The sequence below is a fragment of the Mixophyes fleayi genome, chromosome 1 (assembly GCF_038048845.1).
Source record: "Mixophyes fleayi isolate aMixFle1 chromosome 1, aMixFle1.hap1, whole genome shotgun sequence".
Taxonomy (NCBI): Eukaryota; Metazoa; Chordata; class Amphibia; order Anura; family Limnodynastidae; genus Mixophyes; species Mixophyes fleayi.
Window position 1 is genome coordinate 238414349 of NC_134402.1, and position 19601 is coordinate 238433949.

The 19601-nt window shown below is 37.8% G+C and overlaps 1 protein-coding gene across 2 annotated transcripts in view; it reads left to right on the forward strand.

Annotated features, from left to right (window-relative positions):
- GNE (glucosamine (UDP-N-acetyl)-2-epimerase/N-acetylmannosamine kinase) overlaps window positions 1–19119 on the forward strand; it is a 34832-nt gene extending 15713 nt beyond the window's left edge. For both annotated transcript variants that reach the window (XM_075208078.1, XM_075208068.1), the window contains exons 2-12: window positions 7431–7630; window positions 8480–8931; window positions 9454–9606; window positions 9726–9938; window positions 10303–10390; window positions 10479–10689; window positions 11156–11285; window positions 14738–14959; window positions 15512–15694; window positions 16620–16736; window positions 17113–19119. In XM_075208078.1, the coding sequence (XP_075064179.1) occupies window positions 7431–7630; window positions 8480–8931; window positions 9454–9606; window positions 9726–9938; window positions 10303–10390; window positions 10479–10689; window positions 11156–11285; window positions 14738–14959; window positions 15512–15694; window positions 16620–16736; window positions 17113–17348 (2205 nt within the window). In that variant the 3' untranslated portion in view covers window positions 17349–19119. The remainder of the gene's footprint in view (window positions 1–7430; window positions 7631–8479; window positions 8932–9453; window positions 9607–9725; window positions 9939–10302; window positions 10391–10478; window positions 10690–11155; window positions 11286–14737; window positions 14960–15511; window positions 15695–16619; window positions 16737–17112) is intronic.
- Window positions 19120–19601: the final 482 nt, after the last annotated feature.

Here is a 19601-nt window from a genome sequence, read left to right on the forward strand (position 1 = left end):
ATAACGGTAATAAAAACCGTCAGGGATATTCAACAATTGAATATGCCCCTTAGGGGCCCCTACGGGGCATATTCAATTGTTGAATATCCCCGCCGCGTAAAAACTATTACCGTTATTACAGTAATAGTTAGCTGGATTTCAGCTCGTGGCTCAGGGAGCTGCGAGCTGAGATCCAGCGAGAAAACTACCGTAATAACGTTTTTTTCCACGCACTATTACTGTAATAACGGTAATAATGCGCGGACCGCGAGATTTTTGGCGTTTCCGCCGACAATTGAATATGCCTCTGTGAGTCTAATAGCGCATGACAGTGTGTTCTACAGGTCAGGAGAAGTACAGGCAAAATTATTTCAGTCTTTCAGACATATTGAGTTTTAGCAAGCGCTGGGACATCCAGGATGAGATGGCCAAAAACCAACTGGAAACACGAGGCGGGGGGAGATGAATTTGGGTTTTATCAGCATACAGATGATGTTGAACACCATATGAGCTGATGAGATCATCAAGTGGAGAGGTGTAGAGGTCAAATAACAAATACTCGTTGGACTCCAAAAGGTAAGGGAAGAAGGGTGAAGTGGTCAAAAAAGGAACAGTTGGTGAGGGAGGAGGTAAACCACGAGAGGACAGTGTTGCGGATACCGATGGAATGGAGGGATCGCAAGAGAAGAAGGCAGTCAAAGGCAGCAGAGCGGTCAAGAAGGATAAGTGACCCTTCAATTTAGTTGTGAGAAGATAATTGGTGAGGGCAGTTTCTGTGGAGTGGAGAAAGCCAGATTGATTTGGGTCAAGGAGGGAATAAGAGGAAGGCGGTGATACGGTTGTAAACAACCCTGCTCAAGAACCCTGTAAGCAAAGGGAAGGTTGCTAATTAGGGAAAAGGGCATGGTCAAGGGAGTTTTTTTGTGTGTGCGGACAGACAAGGGCATATTTAAAGGAGGAGGGGAAGGTGCCAGAGGAGAGGGATAGGTTGAGGTGGTGGGCAGTGTGTTAGCAGGCACAAAATAGGTAGACAGGAGGGGGGGGCGGGCAATACCTGTGATTCCGTTCCAGCAAGTGGCGCATAAAGATGGAGCGGGAGCCCCTCACTGCAGTCGGTGTGCCTAAGTAAAAATAGGTGTACAAAGTGTACACCCATTTTACGTAGTTCGCATGGTATACTGTTTGTTTTGTTTGTAATTCACTCATGATGCCAAGTCCACCTGAAGCAGTGCATTCTGTAAGCATCTTAATCAGCAATGGCAGTATTCTTCCTAGAAAATTTTGCTAGCTGAGAGGGGGCAGTGTAATACTTTGCAATACTATTGAAAAATGTTGGAGGCAATTGGACCCACCTGCCAGGACTGGTCAGACTGGTGGTCAGTGGTCTAACACACACTGCTGCCTGTAGTACTCACATAGTGCCTATTCTAATAGGAAAAACAATGGTTTATTCTATTATTATAGGACTCTGTTGTACGCCAAGAGCTGGGTGGCAAGTATAAACAGTCGGGTGGAGCACCCTGGAAATAGGTGCTGGGGAAAACCCTGATTGGCAAGTCATTCCTGCCAATTTTTTGTCTTGGTTGGACTATATAATTTAGAAAAAACAGAAAATCCCACAGCGCCTTTTGGTCGGCTATATAATTAAACATGTGTTTTGTAGGAAAGCATAAACCATAATAGAAGTACACAAATAATTGTGAAGTAATTGGAACCTGAACAAAAGAAACAGTCTAGTATTTTTTTAATAGGAATTGAATGGTGGTAACATTTTGAACTGAAGACACAGCTTCAGAGTTGATATATTCCTGTAAAGGAATTTCAGGAATGTTGTAATCCAGACACAGTAAGACAAATGTTGCTTGTAATACAAGTTATGGTAACACAAACCATCTGAAAAGCTGAATGACAGCATTTGTACTATATACCAGGTTATTAAATTCCTGACTTCTATAAATCAAATTCATTAATTTAGAAAGATAATTATCGCTGTAGCCAAATTGCTGGTCAACATCCAGTTTAAAATAGATTTTTCCCAGCACAAACTTTGTATAGACCAACAGTAGTCTAAGAAGTATATATGCCTTTTCCTAACTACTGCATACATTTTCTGTTTCTATATTTTTTTTCTAACTTGTCAAAAGTACTTGATTCAGTGTCTACACTAAAATAATTTTGAGCACTATAAAAAGAACACCCCAAGGTTGTAGAGCCTGTAATTAGGACTTATGACTGCTGGTCACTTTTGCAAAGGAGGTGTTTGCGCACACTCGTGTTTTTGTCCATCAGTAGACACCTGAGGAAGTGAGAGCACAGCAGTCTGAAGCAAGTGTAGCCAGTCCACTAGTGGACCAATGTTTACCAATGGCCTGTCTATTCAGATATATATTCATTGGCAAAGTACTCCTGGTTGTTAATGCAAATATCTAATCTGATTATGTGGCGGCAACTTGATGCATTCAGACATGGTTCAGTTGTCCAGACCAAACACCAAAATGGGTAAGAAATGTGATTTAAGAGACTTTGACCGTGGAATGACTATTGGTGACAGACGGTGATTTGAGTATATGAGAAACTTTTGATCTCCTGGACTTGACAGAGAACGGTGCAAAAAACAACAAACAAAATCCAGTGAATAGCAGTTCTGTGGGCGACAGTGGTATGCAGAAAAGCAACACTGAATACACAGCACATTAAACTTTGGAGTGGGTGAGCTAAAGCAGCAGAGGACCACATTGGGTCCCACTCCCAGGAAACTTGGGCCACAGTAGGCACAGGCTGACCAAAACTGGGCAACTGAAGATTGGACAAACGTTGCCTCATTTGGCAAATCTCGATTTCTGCAACGACCTGCAGATGGTAGGGTCAGAATTTGGCATAAACATTGATCCTTTCTTCCTTGTGTCAAAGGTGCAGGCTGGTGGTGGTGTAATGGTGTGGAAAATGTGTTTTTGCCACACATTAGGCCCCATAATACCAGATGAGCATTGTTTAAATGCTGCAGCCTACCTGCATGTTGTTGCTTACCATATGCATACCTTTATGGCCACAGTCTACCCATGTTCTAATGACTAGTTCCAGCAAGATAACGCGGCATGTCATAAAGCACACGTCCTCTCAAACAGGTTCCACGAACATGACTGAGTTCAGTGTAGTCCAATGATCTCTACAGTCACCAGATTTCCATGCAATAGAGCACCTTTGGGATGTAGTGGAGCTGGAGATTTGCGGCATGGATGTGTAGTTGACAAATCTGCAGCAACTGCGTCATGTGATCATTTCAGAATGGACCTAAAAGTCTTAAGGACCTTGTTGAATCCATAACTTGAAGTCAACACACACACAATGATTGAGAATGTGAATGAGGACAGGAACAGCAGTCATCAAATCTGAGTCCACATTAATTTAACACCTTTCATCTTAGCTGATCAGATCTCCATGGTATACTTAGTACTCCAATCTTTAAAGCGCTGCTCTTCCTGCAGTTTTAAAACATTGTTGAGGATCTCCTCTGCCTCACTGTTACCTGGAAACGTCACCAGCCAAAGTGCTACATGGCAAGCACTGCTTTGTCCAAAGTGGACAATCTTATGACTGAAAAGTTATTTTATAGTTACACAAGATATTTCAGACTCTTGCCTCTGTTAATTCTGAGTAAATATATTTGTTTTGACCTATGAGAAACTTTTCTTTTCAAACCAAATAAATTCTGTTGACCTGTCAAGCTTGTTGTACTGCCCTGTGTAATCTGACACGGTCTCATGTAGCAAATACCACAGGAACCTGATGAAAGTATTGTAGATTTCCATACTGGGGTCATTGTGTAGTTTATTGTTTGACAAGGGTTTGTACGCTTTCTTGGAGTAAGGAAAAATCTGTCACTTCTGTTTTGCAGCCACTGTCTGTGTCTAAATAGATGCACTTTGTGTATAAAGCATACTTTACAATGCTGCATTCCTTCTGACAGCTTGTTAAAGTTTATAAATTAGTGAGGGCTAGTACAAGGCGTTGAAAAACAATAATCGTTACAAGTGTAGAAAAACCTTGTACATTGTCCTTGCTTTTTCAGAGCTTTAGAAGCGCATTTATTAATGCGTCTCAAAAATTCCATGCTTTGTTACTTTGCCTGCAGCATTCAGGAGCATTACAAATGTTGAAATTGATGTAAATAGCACACTTGTCAGAAAGTGTGTATAGTTCCATACGCTTTTTGCTCTTCTTTTTTTTTTTTTTTTTTTTTAAACTTTCACTTTAGATATAAAACAAAAAACATTTTAACAATAGAGTAATATTAGTCATGTTTAAGATCTAGACCACAGGACTAGTCAACACACGATTTCCCAGTACCTTTATAGATAGATATATTTAGTGCGTGTTTCCAAAATGTATGAATTTTAGGGCAGTCCCACCAAATATGCCAAGGGTCTCCGCTGCTAACTTGCATCTCCAGCACTTTTCCAGTACCAACTGGTAATATCTTATACTGAATTTCTAGAACTGTATAATTTAAGAATCCTGTGTATATTGAAACCTTTTTTAACACTGGGACTTGTTTAGAGGTCTTCCTAGATCCTGTTCCCACACAGATGTGAATTTAGGAAGAGAGGGCAATACGTCTTCAATAAGTAAGCTATCAATAGCTGACACTACATGTTTTTGGTTATGTTGCATAACGCCCAACACACAGTTGCGAATGCTAGATTTTATATGAATTTTAGTCTCTTTAAAGTTTAACTGAACTGCAAGGTTAAGTCCTTGGTTGAGCGCCAGGATCTAATGGATGAGACTCTTTTCTATGAAGACATCATTTACACATTCGTTCACTAGAGGGAGCTACCAACTTATTTTATACAAGTTAACCCGTGCATGATACTCATGCATTCTAGTCAAATCAAGCTACTTAAGGTGTTAAAAAGGTTCTTGTCATGCATTTGGGCCATAGCCCAGGCCTCAACCACCAACCACTCCCCACTGTCACCCCCGGCAACCACTCCCAACTGTCACTTCTCCTTCAAGAAATGTATATATATTTTTTTAAAATCTTTATAAACACTTTTAACAATTAACAAATTAAATTAACAAATTAAAAACATCTTAGTATACCAAATTTCAGCCCTTTCTGATTTTTTTTTTCCACACACACTAAGAATTTAGTAGGTCAGTGTATAACTCCGCCCAGCAGGTGGCGCTGCAGCTTGGTTTTATATTTTACACACACAGACAGACTAACACACGCCACTAGACATTTATATTATAGATTGCTTCACTGAGAGTATATTCAGCCTACCATTGATCCTCAATCTACTTTTAGTATGTTCTACTGGAAGTCCTCCACGCCCCCGCTCAATGATCCTCCTTCTACACTAATGTGGCTGTTTGAACATTCCACTAAACCCTAATGGGGGATAGTAGCTGTGGTCAGCTCCCACAACATACATTATATGGACAAAAGTGTTTGGCCACACCTGTTAATTATTGAATTTAGGTGTTTCAATCAGACCCGTTGCCAGAGGTGTATAAAATCAAGCACCTAGCTACGCAGTCTCCATTTGCAAACATTTGTGATACAAAATGGGTCGTTCTGAAGAGCTCAGTGACTTCAAGCGTAGTACTGTGATAGGATGCCACCTTTGCAATAAGAGGGTTTGTGAAATTTCATTCCTGCTGGATACTCCACGGTCAGCTGTAGGTGATATTATAAGAAAGTGGAAACATTTAGGAAAAACAGCAACTCTTCCATGAAGAGGAAGACCGCGTAAAATCACAGCGGGGTCAACGTTTGCTAAGGCGCATGGTGCCAACGCTCTGCTGATTCTATAACTGAAGCGTTCCTAACTTCCACTGGCATTATTGTAAGCAAAATAACTGTCTGGCAGTAGCTTGGTGATGTGAGGCTTGCATGTATCTGCATGTAAGCCTCACATCACCAAGACCAATGCCAAGCGTTGGATGGAGTGGTGTAAAGCACACAAACAATGGACTGTGGAGCAGTGCAAACGTGTTCTGTGGAGTGACGAATCACGCGTCTCTGTTTGGCAGTCAGATGGGCGAGTCTGGGTTTGGCGGATGCCGGGAGAACGTTACCTGCCTGACTGCATTATGTCAACTGTGAAGTTTAGTGGAGGAGGGATAACTGTATGGAGCTGTTTTTCAGGGTTTGGACTAGGCCCCTTATCAGTGGAGGGCAAGCCTAATGCTTTAGCATACCAAAGTCATTTTGGACCATGCTATACTTCCAACTTTGTGGCAAGTTTGATGAAGGCCCTTTTCTATTCTAACATGACTGTGCCCCAGTGCACAAAGCAAGGACTACAAAGACATAGTTTGAGTTTGTTGTGGAAGAACTTGATTGGCCTGCACAGAGCCCTGACCTCAACACCATCGAATACTATTGGGATAAACTGGAATGGAGATTGCAAACCAGGCCTTCTCTTTCAAACATCAGTGCCTGACCTCATAAATGCTCTACAGAATGAATGGGCACAAATTCCCACAGAAACACTCCAGCAACTTCTGGAAAGTCTTCCAAGAAGAGTGAAAGCTGTTATTGCTGCAAAAAGGGGACCAATTCCATATTAAAGTATATGTATTTGAATACAAGGTCATTACAGTCCCTGTTGGTGTAATGGTCAAGCCACTGAATATTTTTGTCCATATAGTGTATATTTCAGCATATACATAAAAAGAAGAATTTTGTGCATAATATGGCTATATTAGGATAACGTCAATGCATCTCCTGTAGCTGACCTAGCATGTAAAACAAATGTATATTGAGGGTGTTTCATTTAAAACTTTCCCTGAGACTCCACTTTCTAAGCTTGCAGCACCTGAGGGAGGAGTGTCCTGAATCCCAAAAGACAAACTAGAAATTAGTGAAAACAAGTTGCTCTCCTTTAATGTAATGTGTACAAGTGAATAAAATTGCGTGAAAAGTACAGCCAGGACACTGAATGTGAGAACAAAAGAAAATATAACAAGCTCTTTCTTAACACTTAATAATATTTTATTGATCAAGGCTTCTCTGGACATTGGCATTCCTTGCACTAAATAATTTATATGAAGCCATAGCTTATTCCAACATCTTGGGTGTGGATCTTTACTGGAAATACTTTCGTTCTTGGCATACTTTAATTACTTGAGTCATAGTTCCATTACATGGTACACATTCAATTTGGAAATGTTTGTTTGTGCAACTTCTTCTTATTTAACTACTTCCTCTAGAATTTTTATTTTAGTCACAAGAAGTGGCATGGTTTCCGTGGAATACTAAAGAAAAGTCATGCCTCTTTAAGAGCTAACTGTAGTGGATATCATTACAACTTTTCAACCTTTTAATTTGGAAAATGACTTTAAGGGGGCAAAGAAGTATAATTTAATTATTTTTCATTTGATGAATTTTTGTTTGAAAAATGTTGACACTTTTCTTACTGTCACGTCTGCTGTCTTTTCAGGCACTGTATTTTGAAAATTTATCAAAGAAAGTTGTCATGGAGAAAAATGCAAACCAAAGAAAACTTCGAGTATGTGTGGCTACCTGCAACAGGGCAGACTACTCCAAGCTGGCTCCTATTATGTTTGGCATCAAAGCAGAAATGGACCACTTTGAATTGAGTGTAGTGGTTATAGGCTCTCATCTGATTGATGACTATGGGTATGTGTTTATACTACTTGTTACATTTGGCTTCACATAGTGCATATAAAATTGAATTTCCACGTATAGCGGTGAGCAGATGGCTTATAGTGTGCTTTTGTGAAAACTGTACTGATTCCCTGACACATGTGGAGAACTGATGACAATTAATTAAAATCTTGTCATAGAAGGGCACCTGCTGATGCTTTTACAGGTAGCAAATGGGAAGCTATTATTTGAACAGTAGACTGAATACTGCTGCTATCGGTTCATGCATAAGCCCTTTGTGAATGGATAGCACTAAATATTTGTACTAACTCTAATTTTAAATGTCTTGAGACATTTAAAGAAACATATAACTGATTAGTAAATAGTTTTGTACTGCAGTATCAAAGGTTACATTGAAATGTATAGGATAAAAAATGTACTTAAGATGTTTTGACATTAAATATGTGTTTGTTTTTCGGGGGGTTAGGGCTGTATTTATTTGTGCACGTTTTCAGCTTGGCAGGTATGTAAAAAAACTTTTTTCACATTGTCATTATGGGGTATTGTGTGTAGAATTTTGAGCGAAAAAGGGAATTTATTCCATTTTGGAATAAGGCTGTAACATAACAAAATGTGGAAAAAGTGAAGCGCTGTGAATACTTTCCGGATGCAGTGTATGTATGTTTGTGTGTGTGTGTTTGTGTGTGTTTGTGTGTGTGTGTGTGAAGATAGAACAAAATTTGTAAAATGTATAACAGTCAAAAGGTAAATTTGTGCAAAATTGGTACTATATGTAGCATATATTTTTGCTTTGTTGGATATGATGATAATGTTTTCATACTAATAAAGTTCTCCTTTTTTTTATTTTTTTTTTTATTTCAGGAATACGTATCGTATGATTGAGCAAGATGATTTTGACATCCAGGCACGGCTACATACCATTGTAAGGGGGGAGGATGAAGCTGCCATGGTGGAGTCGGTAGGCCTTGCTTTGGTGAAATTGCCAGATGTTTTAAATCGGTTAAAACCAGACATAATAGTTGTCCACGGTGATAGATTTGATGCATTAGCATTGGCTACAACTGCCGCCTTGATGAACATAAGAATACTTCATATTGAAGGAGGTGAAGTCAGTGGAACAATAGATGACTCAATCAGACATGCCATCACTAAACTGGCCCATTACCATGTCTGCTGCACTCGTAGTGCAGAACAGCACCTCATTGCCATGTGTGAGGACCATGACCGCATTCTTCTGGCCGGATGCCCTTCTTATGATAAGCTTCTCAATTTGAAAAACAAGGACTACATGGGAGTTATAAAGATGTGGCTCGGTATGTATAATTCAACAACAAGTCAGAGCTGCAAACACTTTAAAGTGTTGTTTATAAATAAATAAAAAAATATATGATATGTTGAAGCATTATTCACTGGCCCATTTATGTACCCATAAAACCGAAGAATGTTTGTTCGTTTTGGGGGATTTATTCCTCTTAAGTGTGTAAAGTAGTGTACAGGATTTAAATATGTTTTACTTTTAAGTTTTTGTGGTAAAATTGGTGTTCGTTGAAAGTTCTCTATTTACAACCACTAGAATGCTTGCTGAATCTATCTTCTTTATTGCCATTACTTGAAGTTCTCTTTAAATGAAAATGCTACTGTGCTCACTTTTTGACAAAATGATTTTCCCCAGCTAATAAAATTTCCAGGGTCCTTTCCTGGGACCTGAACACATTGTCTGGGCACTGCGACCTGTAGAAGAAGGAAGCTGGTTGTGTGGGAGAGAGATATAACTTGCTAACTGCAGGAATTCCACTACTTAAATGACACATTATTTATATATATTCTCTCCACAGGTGATGATGTGAAGCCTGAGGAATATATTGTAGCGCTCCAGCATCCAGTCACCACAGATATTAGGCATTCAGTCAAGATGTTTGAATTCACCTTGGATGCACTAATCTCATTCAACAAGAAAACCTTGGTTCTGTTCCCAAACATTGATGCAGGTGAGTTACTTTGGCAGTGTAGATGGTATTTTATGCAAGAAATTGTATTTTTCAGTCATTTTCATTGTTCTGATTTGGACTGCTACAGCCGTTGAATAATGAACTTGTACTTGTTACAGGAAGTAAAGAAATGGTACGAGTAATAAGGAAGAAGGGTGTGGAGCACCATCCCAACTTCAGAGCTGTGAAGCATGTACCATTTGAGCAGTTTATACAGTTGGTTGCTCATGCAGGATGTATGATTGGGAACAGCAGCTGTGGTGTGCGGGAAGCAGGAGCTTTTGGAACACCGGTCATCAATTTAGGAACACGTCAGACAGGCAGAGAAACGGGTGAGGATATGAGGACTTTATCTGGATTAAACTATACCAGGGCTGAACAAAACCCGGCCACCAATTTGAAAAAATAAAGTACCCTGACAAAAATATTAAAACCATTTTATTTTTTTTGCACACCAACTTAAAATGCCCTCTTATCCTTGTTGAAAATAATATTTGGTTTAGTGTAACATTGCACATTCAGTATATATATTATGTATATCAAGATGTACTTTGGTCTAGCTCCTCAAGTGAGGCACAACTAGCATTGTGATGGGTAAAATGTTTGGTGTTTTACAATAAAAATATCAATACTTGGAGATGTGTGCTTGTACATGATTCTTATAGAACATTCCTTAATGTGTGTTGTAATTGTCAGGTGAAAATGTTCTCCATGTTCGAGATGCAGACACAGAGAATAAAATCGTTCATGCACTTCAGCTTCAGTTTGGAAAACGTTATCCTTGGTACGGTTGTTTTATTCTCTCTACACCGTTTTTAAGGTGTGTTTTTGTTTTGTGTTGAAACTGACTGTAACGTCTTTCCTTTGCCCAGCTCAAAGATTTATGGTGATGGCAGTTCTGTACCGAGGATTGTGAAGTTTCTGAAATCAATCAGTTTGTCAGAGCCTTTACAGAAGAAGTTTTGCTTTCCTCCTGTAAAAGAAAACATCTCTCAAGACATTGATCACATTTTGGAAACGCTGAGCGCTTTGGCTGTTGATCTAGGAGGGACAAACCTTAGGATAGCAATTGTTAGCATGAAGGTAAATTTATATTGTATTACAGCCTGTCTTCTATTCTTCTTTATTTGTAAAGCTCTCCCATATTATGCAGCAATGTTTGAATAAGGAGACACAAAGAAAGTTGATGACATGACATTTTATGAAGAGGAGTCATAGCAAGATTTGTTTAGTATTTGTTAGCTTTAGATGCAATTATATTTTCTGTGTACTGTTGAGTTTTAGCACCACAAAAACCAAATTACAGGGATAAAATGTTTACCTTTTTCAAATCCATAATATATATGTATAATTATTTTGGTAGTTTAAGAAATAGAAATTTTGTTTATTCTCAGCTAAACTGACAGAAAAAAAGTGAAAATTAATGTCCATTAACCCTTCAACGGGAGTGCATTTTAATCTGTTAATGTTTAAAGAACGCCTTACAAACATGATTTAATAAAAAAAAAACTTACGTTCCAGTTAACTCCATTAAATTTCTGTTTTGCAGGGAGAGATTATTAAGAAATATGTGCAACCTAATCCTAAAACCTATGAGGATAGAATCGAGTTGATCCTGAAGATGTGTGTTGAAGCAGCATCAGAAGCGATTACTCTGAACTGCAGAATTCTTGGAGTGGGTATGTACTGCTGTCCACCTCCTGCTCGGTGCTGGAGGGGGTGAGAGGGACAAAGAAATGCTTTGTAGGTATACTATTAGGATACTGCCAATTTCCTCTGTCTCTCTCCTGAGTGAAACGGGAGAGTGAGGGGACTTTTTTTGTTTTGTGTCTCTGGGGATGGTCTTTGAAAATCCTGTCCTAAATGAAAGAGGATATTTCACAAATAGATTGAAGGATATTGCAGAAAAATAGAGATACGGAGAGGATGATTAGTGAATAGAGAAGTGAACTTTGTTAAAAAAAACAACCTGATATTTTCTTCAATTTTGATACATCCACTTTATACACATTGTTAGGCAGGAACAAAGGTATTACAGTTATGGTATTTGTTATTATAAAGCATGTTATCCAGAAAGGGAAATTTAAAAGAAAACAATGGTGCATTCTGTTGACCATGTCCTACGTACAGACCTGATTACAAAGCGCCTCCTTTATAGACTGATATAAATACTACTAAACAACTTGGGGAGAAGGAGAATGCTAGGCAAAGTGTGGGGACAGAGGTGGAAGTCATTTTTATTTGTAATTGTTTTATATTTTAGGCATGGTGCTCCAAATTACAGCAAAACATTCCAAAAAAAATGAATATCATATCTTTACTGTTATAAAGTGCTGTAGTAATAATTAACTGATAGTACAATTTTTTTTTTTTTTTTTTTTTTAACATACAAGGGTTTCTCATGAGGCTTAAATGACCAGTAAACCCTGACAAATAGGTTAATCCATCCAGAAAACCTGTATGTCTAGTAGGGATAGAGGACTCTTACCAAGAGCTGAGCTTATCGTGCTACTGTCCTTAAACACTACTGGATTTGGTCAGATTAGTTCTTTGATCTCTCCATCATGATCCTTGTGCTCTTACTTCTGGTCTAAAGAGCGGATGAAGGTCTGTTTTCTGTAATGGTTATCCCAGCGTGCATTTACACATTCAGCATCTATTAATAAATGGAAAAGGTGGTAATTGACAACATGAGAAGGGGGGCATAATTTCTTTAGAGAAACAGTATGATGCCAACAAATATAACCTGAGCTAATATAACTGATATATATATATATATATATATATATATATATATATATATATATATATATATATATATATATATATATATATAATTAGTATAACTTGCATTTCTGACAATTGGGGGATCCCAGGTATATAACCTGGTATAGCTGGTACATTTATAATTTGTTGCATTGTGAAATACAAAAAAGACCAAAATTAATCTATTAGCAAGTAGGGAAATTTTGGTACACTTTGAATACAGTAGCTAAAGTTGACAAACTTACAATCTCCTTTATGAATAGCAGGAATATTTGTATGGAAGTCTCAAATTATTTTCAGTCTGTGGGTATAGTTACTGTTCCCAAGATATTGGTGGTTAATTAGTTCTCAATTGCCCTTTTTAGAGTTTTATACCAGGGTTCAACATGATGACCCTAACCATGGTTTTAAAATAGTGTTGAGTGTGTACTACACACTTTGTATGCTTCTATTATCCTGAAGCGGCATCGACCTTTATTCACCATGTCACCGAAGACCTAATGCATATATATTAACAAGGTGTGAGTGAGCAACATATCCATGAATTTATTATCTACAATGTTTGACTTTGATTCTTTTATGATTCTTACTTACTTTAGGTGTTCTCAGTAGAACATAAGTACAATAAAAATAATAAAAGCAGTTCTAAAGGTTCACTTTACTCTGAGAGTACAGCGTAATGTTGCACAATTTTAGCAAGAGTGGGGTCTATAGATAATTTAATAAAGGTTGTGATATACAGTATATTATACAAAATATTGTTGCCCCTGCAAATGCGGAGCCAGCCCAGCGGATAGCGGCTAGATTCATCCGCGCTTACTGGGTAGTGATATCATGTAGCCCTGTCTCCTTGCCATGCAATGTATGTGGGTTTACAAACCAAACAGGATATGATATACAGTGTTCTCACCAATTTCCCAGGTGCTCCGCTTGGCTGTTTTTACTTGCCATCTGGCTCTTGGAGCCCAACAGAGTCCTATTAGATCAGGCACTATGTGAGCACTACAGCCAGTAGTGTGTGTTACACCACTGACCACCAGTCCTGGCAGGTGTGGGCAATAACCTCCAACACTTTACATTATTAATGCAAAGTATTACAACTGCCCCCACCCGGCTGGCAAAAATTGGGTTGCTGAACTGCTCAGACCTAAAATACTTTTTACATGGTAATGAAGTGCACTCAGTCTTCACCTGAGTTTTCAGTGCAGCATGAAGTGTTTTGGAATAGTTACTCCTGTCTGTCAGGAGTAACACATTAAAGTCTGCTGATCTACAACTGAAAGCGTAAACTGAAAAATGAGATGTGAATATTTGTACCAGAGAAATTCTGAAAGTATTTAAAAAAAAAAAAATGGCATTGGGTACTTCCCATAATCCTCTGACTTCAGTAAAGATGGAGTGGATAAGCCGTCTCCTTTCAACAGCTGCTCCTGTCAGTCAACTGTAGCCATTTCAGTGCAAAGTGTGATTATTACTCATCAATATTTTCTTTGGTATAGCAAAATTTCCTGAAGACTTTTTCTAATCACTGACAGTATTACCAGTTTCCGTTCTCATGTTGTCTTTCCAAATACGTGTTTTATGCGTATCAAAAATCATTTGCTCAGGCTCTATGAAAAGGAAAGCACATCACATCATATGAGACAAAAGGGAGATGGCCCATGGTATCTGTCTGAAAACCTTGATAAAAACATCATTGATAATTCACCTATATCAATCTTTATAATTAGTGTACCTGCCCATTCAGGATTGTTGTAAATCGTTCAACTCAGTATCTTGGCATGTGACTTGTTTATAAATACATTTTCAGTCTTGCATAGTATGTATGACACACACAAAATCTACCATATTTGATGAGTAGAGTGGATTGATGCTGTTCCTTTCCAAGTGCTGACTAGGTGCATCTGGGTGTGCACCTATGAATGTGCTAGACAGGAAAATGGCAATGTTTGCTCTAGAGTTAATGACCTTCAGTGATTGCTGCAAAATGCCATTAAATAGATTATTTTCAGATGAGACCTATGTGTGCTAAAAATGACTACCCCCATCTCTATCTGTAGTTTGGTAAGGAAGTGGTGCATATGGAAGTACTGTAGGGTCAGACAGGGACATCTGAGGACCACTCATGGCTTCCTGCTGTGTTTAAACAACCTGAACATAAAAACAGACTATATTCTCAGGTTTATATTCCTGTACATAAGATAACTGAAGAAAAAGTGTTTAGAGGTTAGTGTCCTTTTTTAATAACCTAGGTTCAGTAAACCGTTTTTCACAGTCTTTCAAGGAGATGTAAGTGAAACTAAACAGTTTAAACTTTAATATTGTGTATAAAAGATATTCAGTTTTTTTCTCTTCTATTGCGTAGGTATTTCTACAGGTGGACGTGTAAACCCAAATGAGGGTGTGGTACTGCATTCTACAAAGTTAATCCAAGAGTGGTGTTCTGTTGACCTGCGAACTCCTCTATCGGACACTCTTCATCTACCGGTGTGGGTGGATAATGATGGAAACTGTGCTGCACTAGCAGAGAGGAAGTTTGGCCAAGGCATAGGAATAGAAGATTTTGTCACCGTTATTACAGGGACAGGTATTATATTACAGTACTATGGGAGGTCAAAGATGATGACTACCATAATAAAGTTTTTTTTTTTTATTTATTATTATTTGTTTTATTGAGTCATTAATCTTGGATGGTAGAGATGCAGTTAACGCCTATATTAGACATATTCATTTGCTTTATGTTGTGGATTTGTTCATGAATTACCCTGTTGGTATGATGAGCAGCTCCAACTAATATCAGATTACAGTTCCACTTCTGATATAATTTAAAGGATATGCAGTCAAGTGCCACCTTTTATTTTGGTAGTATGTGGTGTCTGCGCTCCAGGCTCAGTGTAGGTAAACCTTTAAACCAGAGATTAGGAAAGGGCTTTTTTGTGAACATCGAGTTTGTGTAAGGGTTCTTTAAAGCCGTCATAGGGAAAATCCACCTGTAACATTCCCATCCATTTTTCCTCCTTTTTAATCTCCTTCAGTCTTCATTGCATATTCGTATGTGCTGCCTTACTTAATTACAACTGTGATCTATCTATCTGAGATGAACTTTCTAAGCTGCTGATACATATCTTCCCTGTTTCAGGTATTGGAGGAGGAGTAATCCATAACAATGAACTTGTACATGGCAACACATATTGTGCTGGTGAGCTGGGCCACATCATGGTGTCTTTTGATGGACCTGAGTGTATGTGTGGAAGCCGTGGCTGTATTGAAGCATATGCATCTGGAATCGCCCTGCAGAGGGAAGCCAAGAACCTGCACGATCGTGAGTCCTCTTGAAAACCTTCAAAACTTTTAGGAAGGCTTGAATGCCTTTTATTTTAAAAATAGTACATCTACTTAGGCCTTAATGTAAACTGTGACCTCATTATCTATTGCCCACAATTGGAGCACTTCACTTGTATTCCCTTTCAATAGTTAGCATTTATATTAAATACTGTTGTCATTGGATATCAATATAGAAAACGTATGTGAAGGGACCAAAGAGCTTTCTATTTTAATAACTGCTCCAGAAAAGTGATTTAAAAAATTAACTTTAACAAACATCCATACATTTAAATAAGTGTACAAATGTAGTGTTAATTGTACATGTGTTTTGCAATTTCATTTCACCCTGTGTAGGAAGAAAGGCTTTATTATGAAACTAAAATCCAAAAAGTACTTAAATATGTTGTGAATGATTTGCGCCAAATTTAGTCAAAGCAATTCATTTTTCACATATGTCCATTGCATTGAATGCAAACAAAACAGAGACATCTTCATGTCAACTCGCAGTAATAACATATAATTGATGTATGTCTATATATATATATATATATATATATATATATATATATATATATATATATATACCGCTAAAAAGACTTTCTTCATGCAAAGTAAAGTGCAGCCACTAGGTGCCAGTGTAACTCTTAACTCTTGCCTTGGTTTAACAATTGTATGTACAGTTGTTTGTCACATACTAAAATTTATCACAATCTGCCTTTGCTGGTATTCTTCCAGATTTTCTAGTGCATCTCCAGTGATTTTCATAGTAGCAAACGTGTACCTTTTTAGAACTTGTCCTGTTTTATATTTGATATTAGACAAAGACTGAGTAACCGACAAAGCTTTAATTGTTAGCTTAACTCGTGAAACCTAATATAGCACTGTAAATGTTTGACACCTTTTCTGTTTCCCTTGCTGCACAGAGGACTTGCTGTTAGTGGAGGGTATGTCCTTAAAGAATGCGGAGTCTGTTACAGCTGTTCATCTTATCCAAGCTGCAAAACTGGGCAACACACAAGCCTCCAATGTTCTTAAAAAAGGTACTAAAGTTAATCAATTTACATTTTGACTGTCTAACTTGGCAGTGGTCTGCGTCTATTACAGGGAGCTTGCATACATCCACCCATTGTTTTACAGAGAGTCATTGGGTAGCACATTTATCCATAAAGACAGGGGAGAACGCCAGCACCGTGTGTACCCCATAGCCTAAGAAGTAGTTTTATTCATGATTGGTTATTTATTGGCCCAACTGCATAGAGAACTCTAACTAAAAATTACTGTTTGAAAGCCATATGCATGACTTCTCGTTATCCATAACTGGTATGAGTTGTTACCTGTATTATTTTTGAGTGATTGTTCAAAATTTCATCTAAACTTTTTTTTATTTTTTCTCTCTCTCCCTCTACTTTAACACAGCTGGCACAGCTCTAGGCATTGGGATTGTGAACATCCTGCATACCATAAATCCATCATTGGTAATCCTCTCTGGGGTCCTAGCAAACCAGTATGTCAGTGTGGTGAAAGAAGTGATACGTAAAAGAGGGTTAGCATCAGTCCAGGATGTCAACGTTGCTGTGTCAAACTTAGCTGACCCTGCTCTCTTGGGCGCAGCCAGTATGGTTCTCGATTACACCACTCGCAGAACATTCTAGACTTCTAACAGGCTGTTCTTGTGATTCTGAACATGTCGATATTATGCTTTCTTGGACAAGTCAAGTTTTTTGTATCCGGATGAAGCTGATTTATATGCTCTCACGTTGTATTCTTTTACATTGTGAAGAGATTCATTTCTCCAACTTATTTTTTCCCCCCCTCCCTTTTTAATTACATGTTGAATTTATATTTTTTAAGGAGAAAACTATTTAGCAACCTTGGGTGACAGAATTATACCCTGACAAGTTTTGTTTTGACATGTGCAATGGATGAAGTCTCTGCATTTTAAGACCTTCAAAACGTGAAAGACCAAATATTTCCCAAGCTGGATAATTGTTGCCATTGCTTTATATTTGTAATAGAATGCATATATTTTAGGGAGGTTTAAGGGATACTTGAGAAATGGAACTACGAGCATTTGTAAGTTTTGCTTCCTCATGGTTAATTCTCTCTTTATTTTATATTTTGATGTATGCATATGATTTTATTTATATTATGTAAACCTAGTGTAAAACTTTACAGCAATAGTGTTTTATAAAATGTTTTCGATACTGTGCAATGTTGTGAAATTATTTATCTGTTTGATCCAACCCTAGCTACAATACTGTAGATCCCTGTTGTGGGGCCTGTGTTTGTAAATGAGAACCATACCAAACCTGAAGAGCACTGTTTTACATCACATTACAAGCTTAACAAAGAGATGCTCTCTCTTCCATACATTTAAACCTGATACCGATAGTGTATCTGCTTTTGGTTGTGTTTTGTCTAAGTGTTTTACATACATTCTATGTAGTGGGGTGGGGGGGGGGGGTGGGGGGTTGTTTTGTTTAGTTTATCATCTTGGTTTTGAAACATTTCAATTAAGTTTTATTGATTTACATGAGAGTCATCTATACACCCTCTCCAAACAAATATGTATGCAATTTGCAGTACTGACATGGCCATTGTTCCAAGTTAGTGCGCCTAGCTATATTACAGCCCGGTTCTTGTGAAAGGACCATTATTTAATTCCCACCTGCAGCTGGACTACATTCTGTGAGAAAGGTGACTGTAACTGGATTACAGTTGTGTTAAATAGGACTGCTAATGAGCTCTTTCCATTTCAGTGGAAATGTTGAATTAAAATAACATGTTATACCTACTGTAGTTGAGTGAAGACTGGAAGAACACTAAAACGCTGGTATGTGCAAAGTGAATCAATGTAATAAAAGCTTTGTCCTTTGTAATTATATGTAATTATGAGCTACTTGGTAACTAGCTTATCAACATTTTAGAATATGTAATATATTAAAATTTTATTTGCATCTTTTTAGAGCTAAATTTTTTTACCATGTATTGTTATATAAGATTATCTGAAACATGAGGTTCAGGTAAATAGTATTTTTAAGTTTACAATGATGCAGGAATTTACTAAATGAAGTCTCTGTTTTTAAATCTTCTGGTAGCTATTAAACCAGAAGATCCTTCTATTATGTATTTTTCTGTGCTTTCATTGTATGCTTATAATATGACTGACTTATTTTATTTTTTGAATACCAAATATTACAAGCAGTTAATAGTTACGATATGAACATTCTGTCTACATTCCACCTTTGGTTATCATATCCTCATTTAATTTCTTGACTTGGTAATGTTTCTGTAATAATGACTGTACGGTACAATTAGTGCAAAGAAGCACACAGTGCATATTTTCTTTAAACTCTGACAAAGGTATATAATGAAATGTTGAACGTGTCAGTGATCATGTAAATAAAACTACAATGTTTTAAAGTTGTTGTTCTTCTGGGTTTTCTTATTTTTTTCCTTTTAACACCAGTATATAGCAGCTTTTTTCTTTTTTCTTTTCTTTTCCCCCCTCCTCCATGGCAGCATACACTATTGGATTAATTCCCCCTTACACATATGTCAGGAGAGGAAAGACTCACTTGGAGGGTATGTAGTGCCACACCTCCATCCTCTGTGTCTTGTTTCCTGTCCTTGTAGTAGAGTCAGGCAGACAGTTGAAGTTCACTTTATTCCATTCTTGTATACATTTTTTGCTCTGGCTTTTTTTTGCACCTCCTTCAATCCTTCTATACATAGCATACTTGAAGGAGTTAAGAGGAATTGTAGTTCTTTTGGTCAGCCTGGCTACTGCTGTGTCCACCCTTGGGGTGTATCCCAAACCATAGTCTCCTTAGAAAAAAAAAAGTGTACATTCTATAAAATCTATTCATGTTAAGAGAACATTTATGTGGGGACTTCCATTCCTC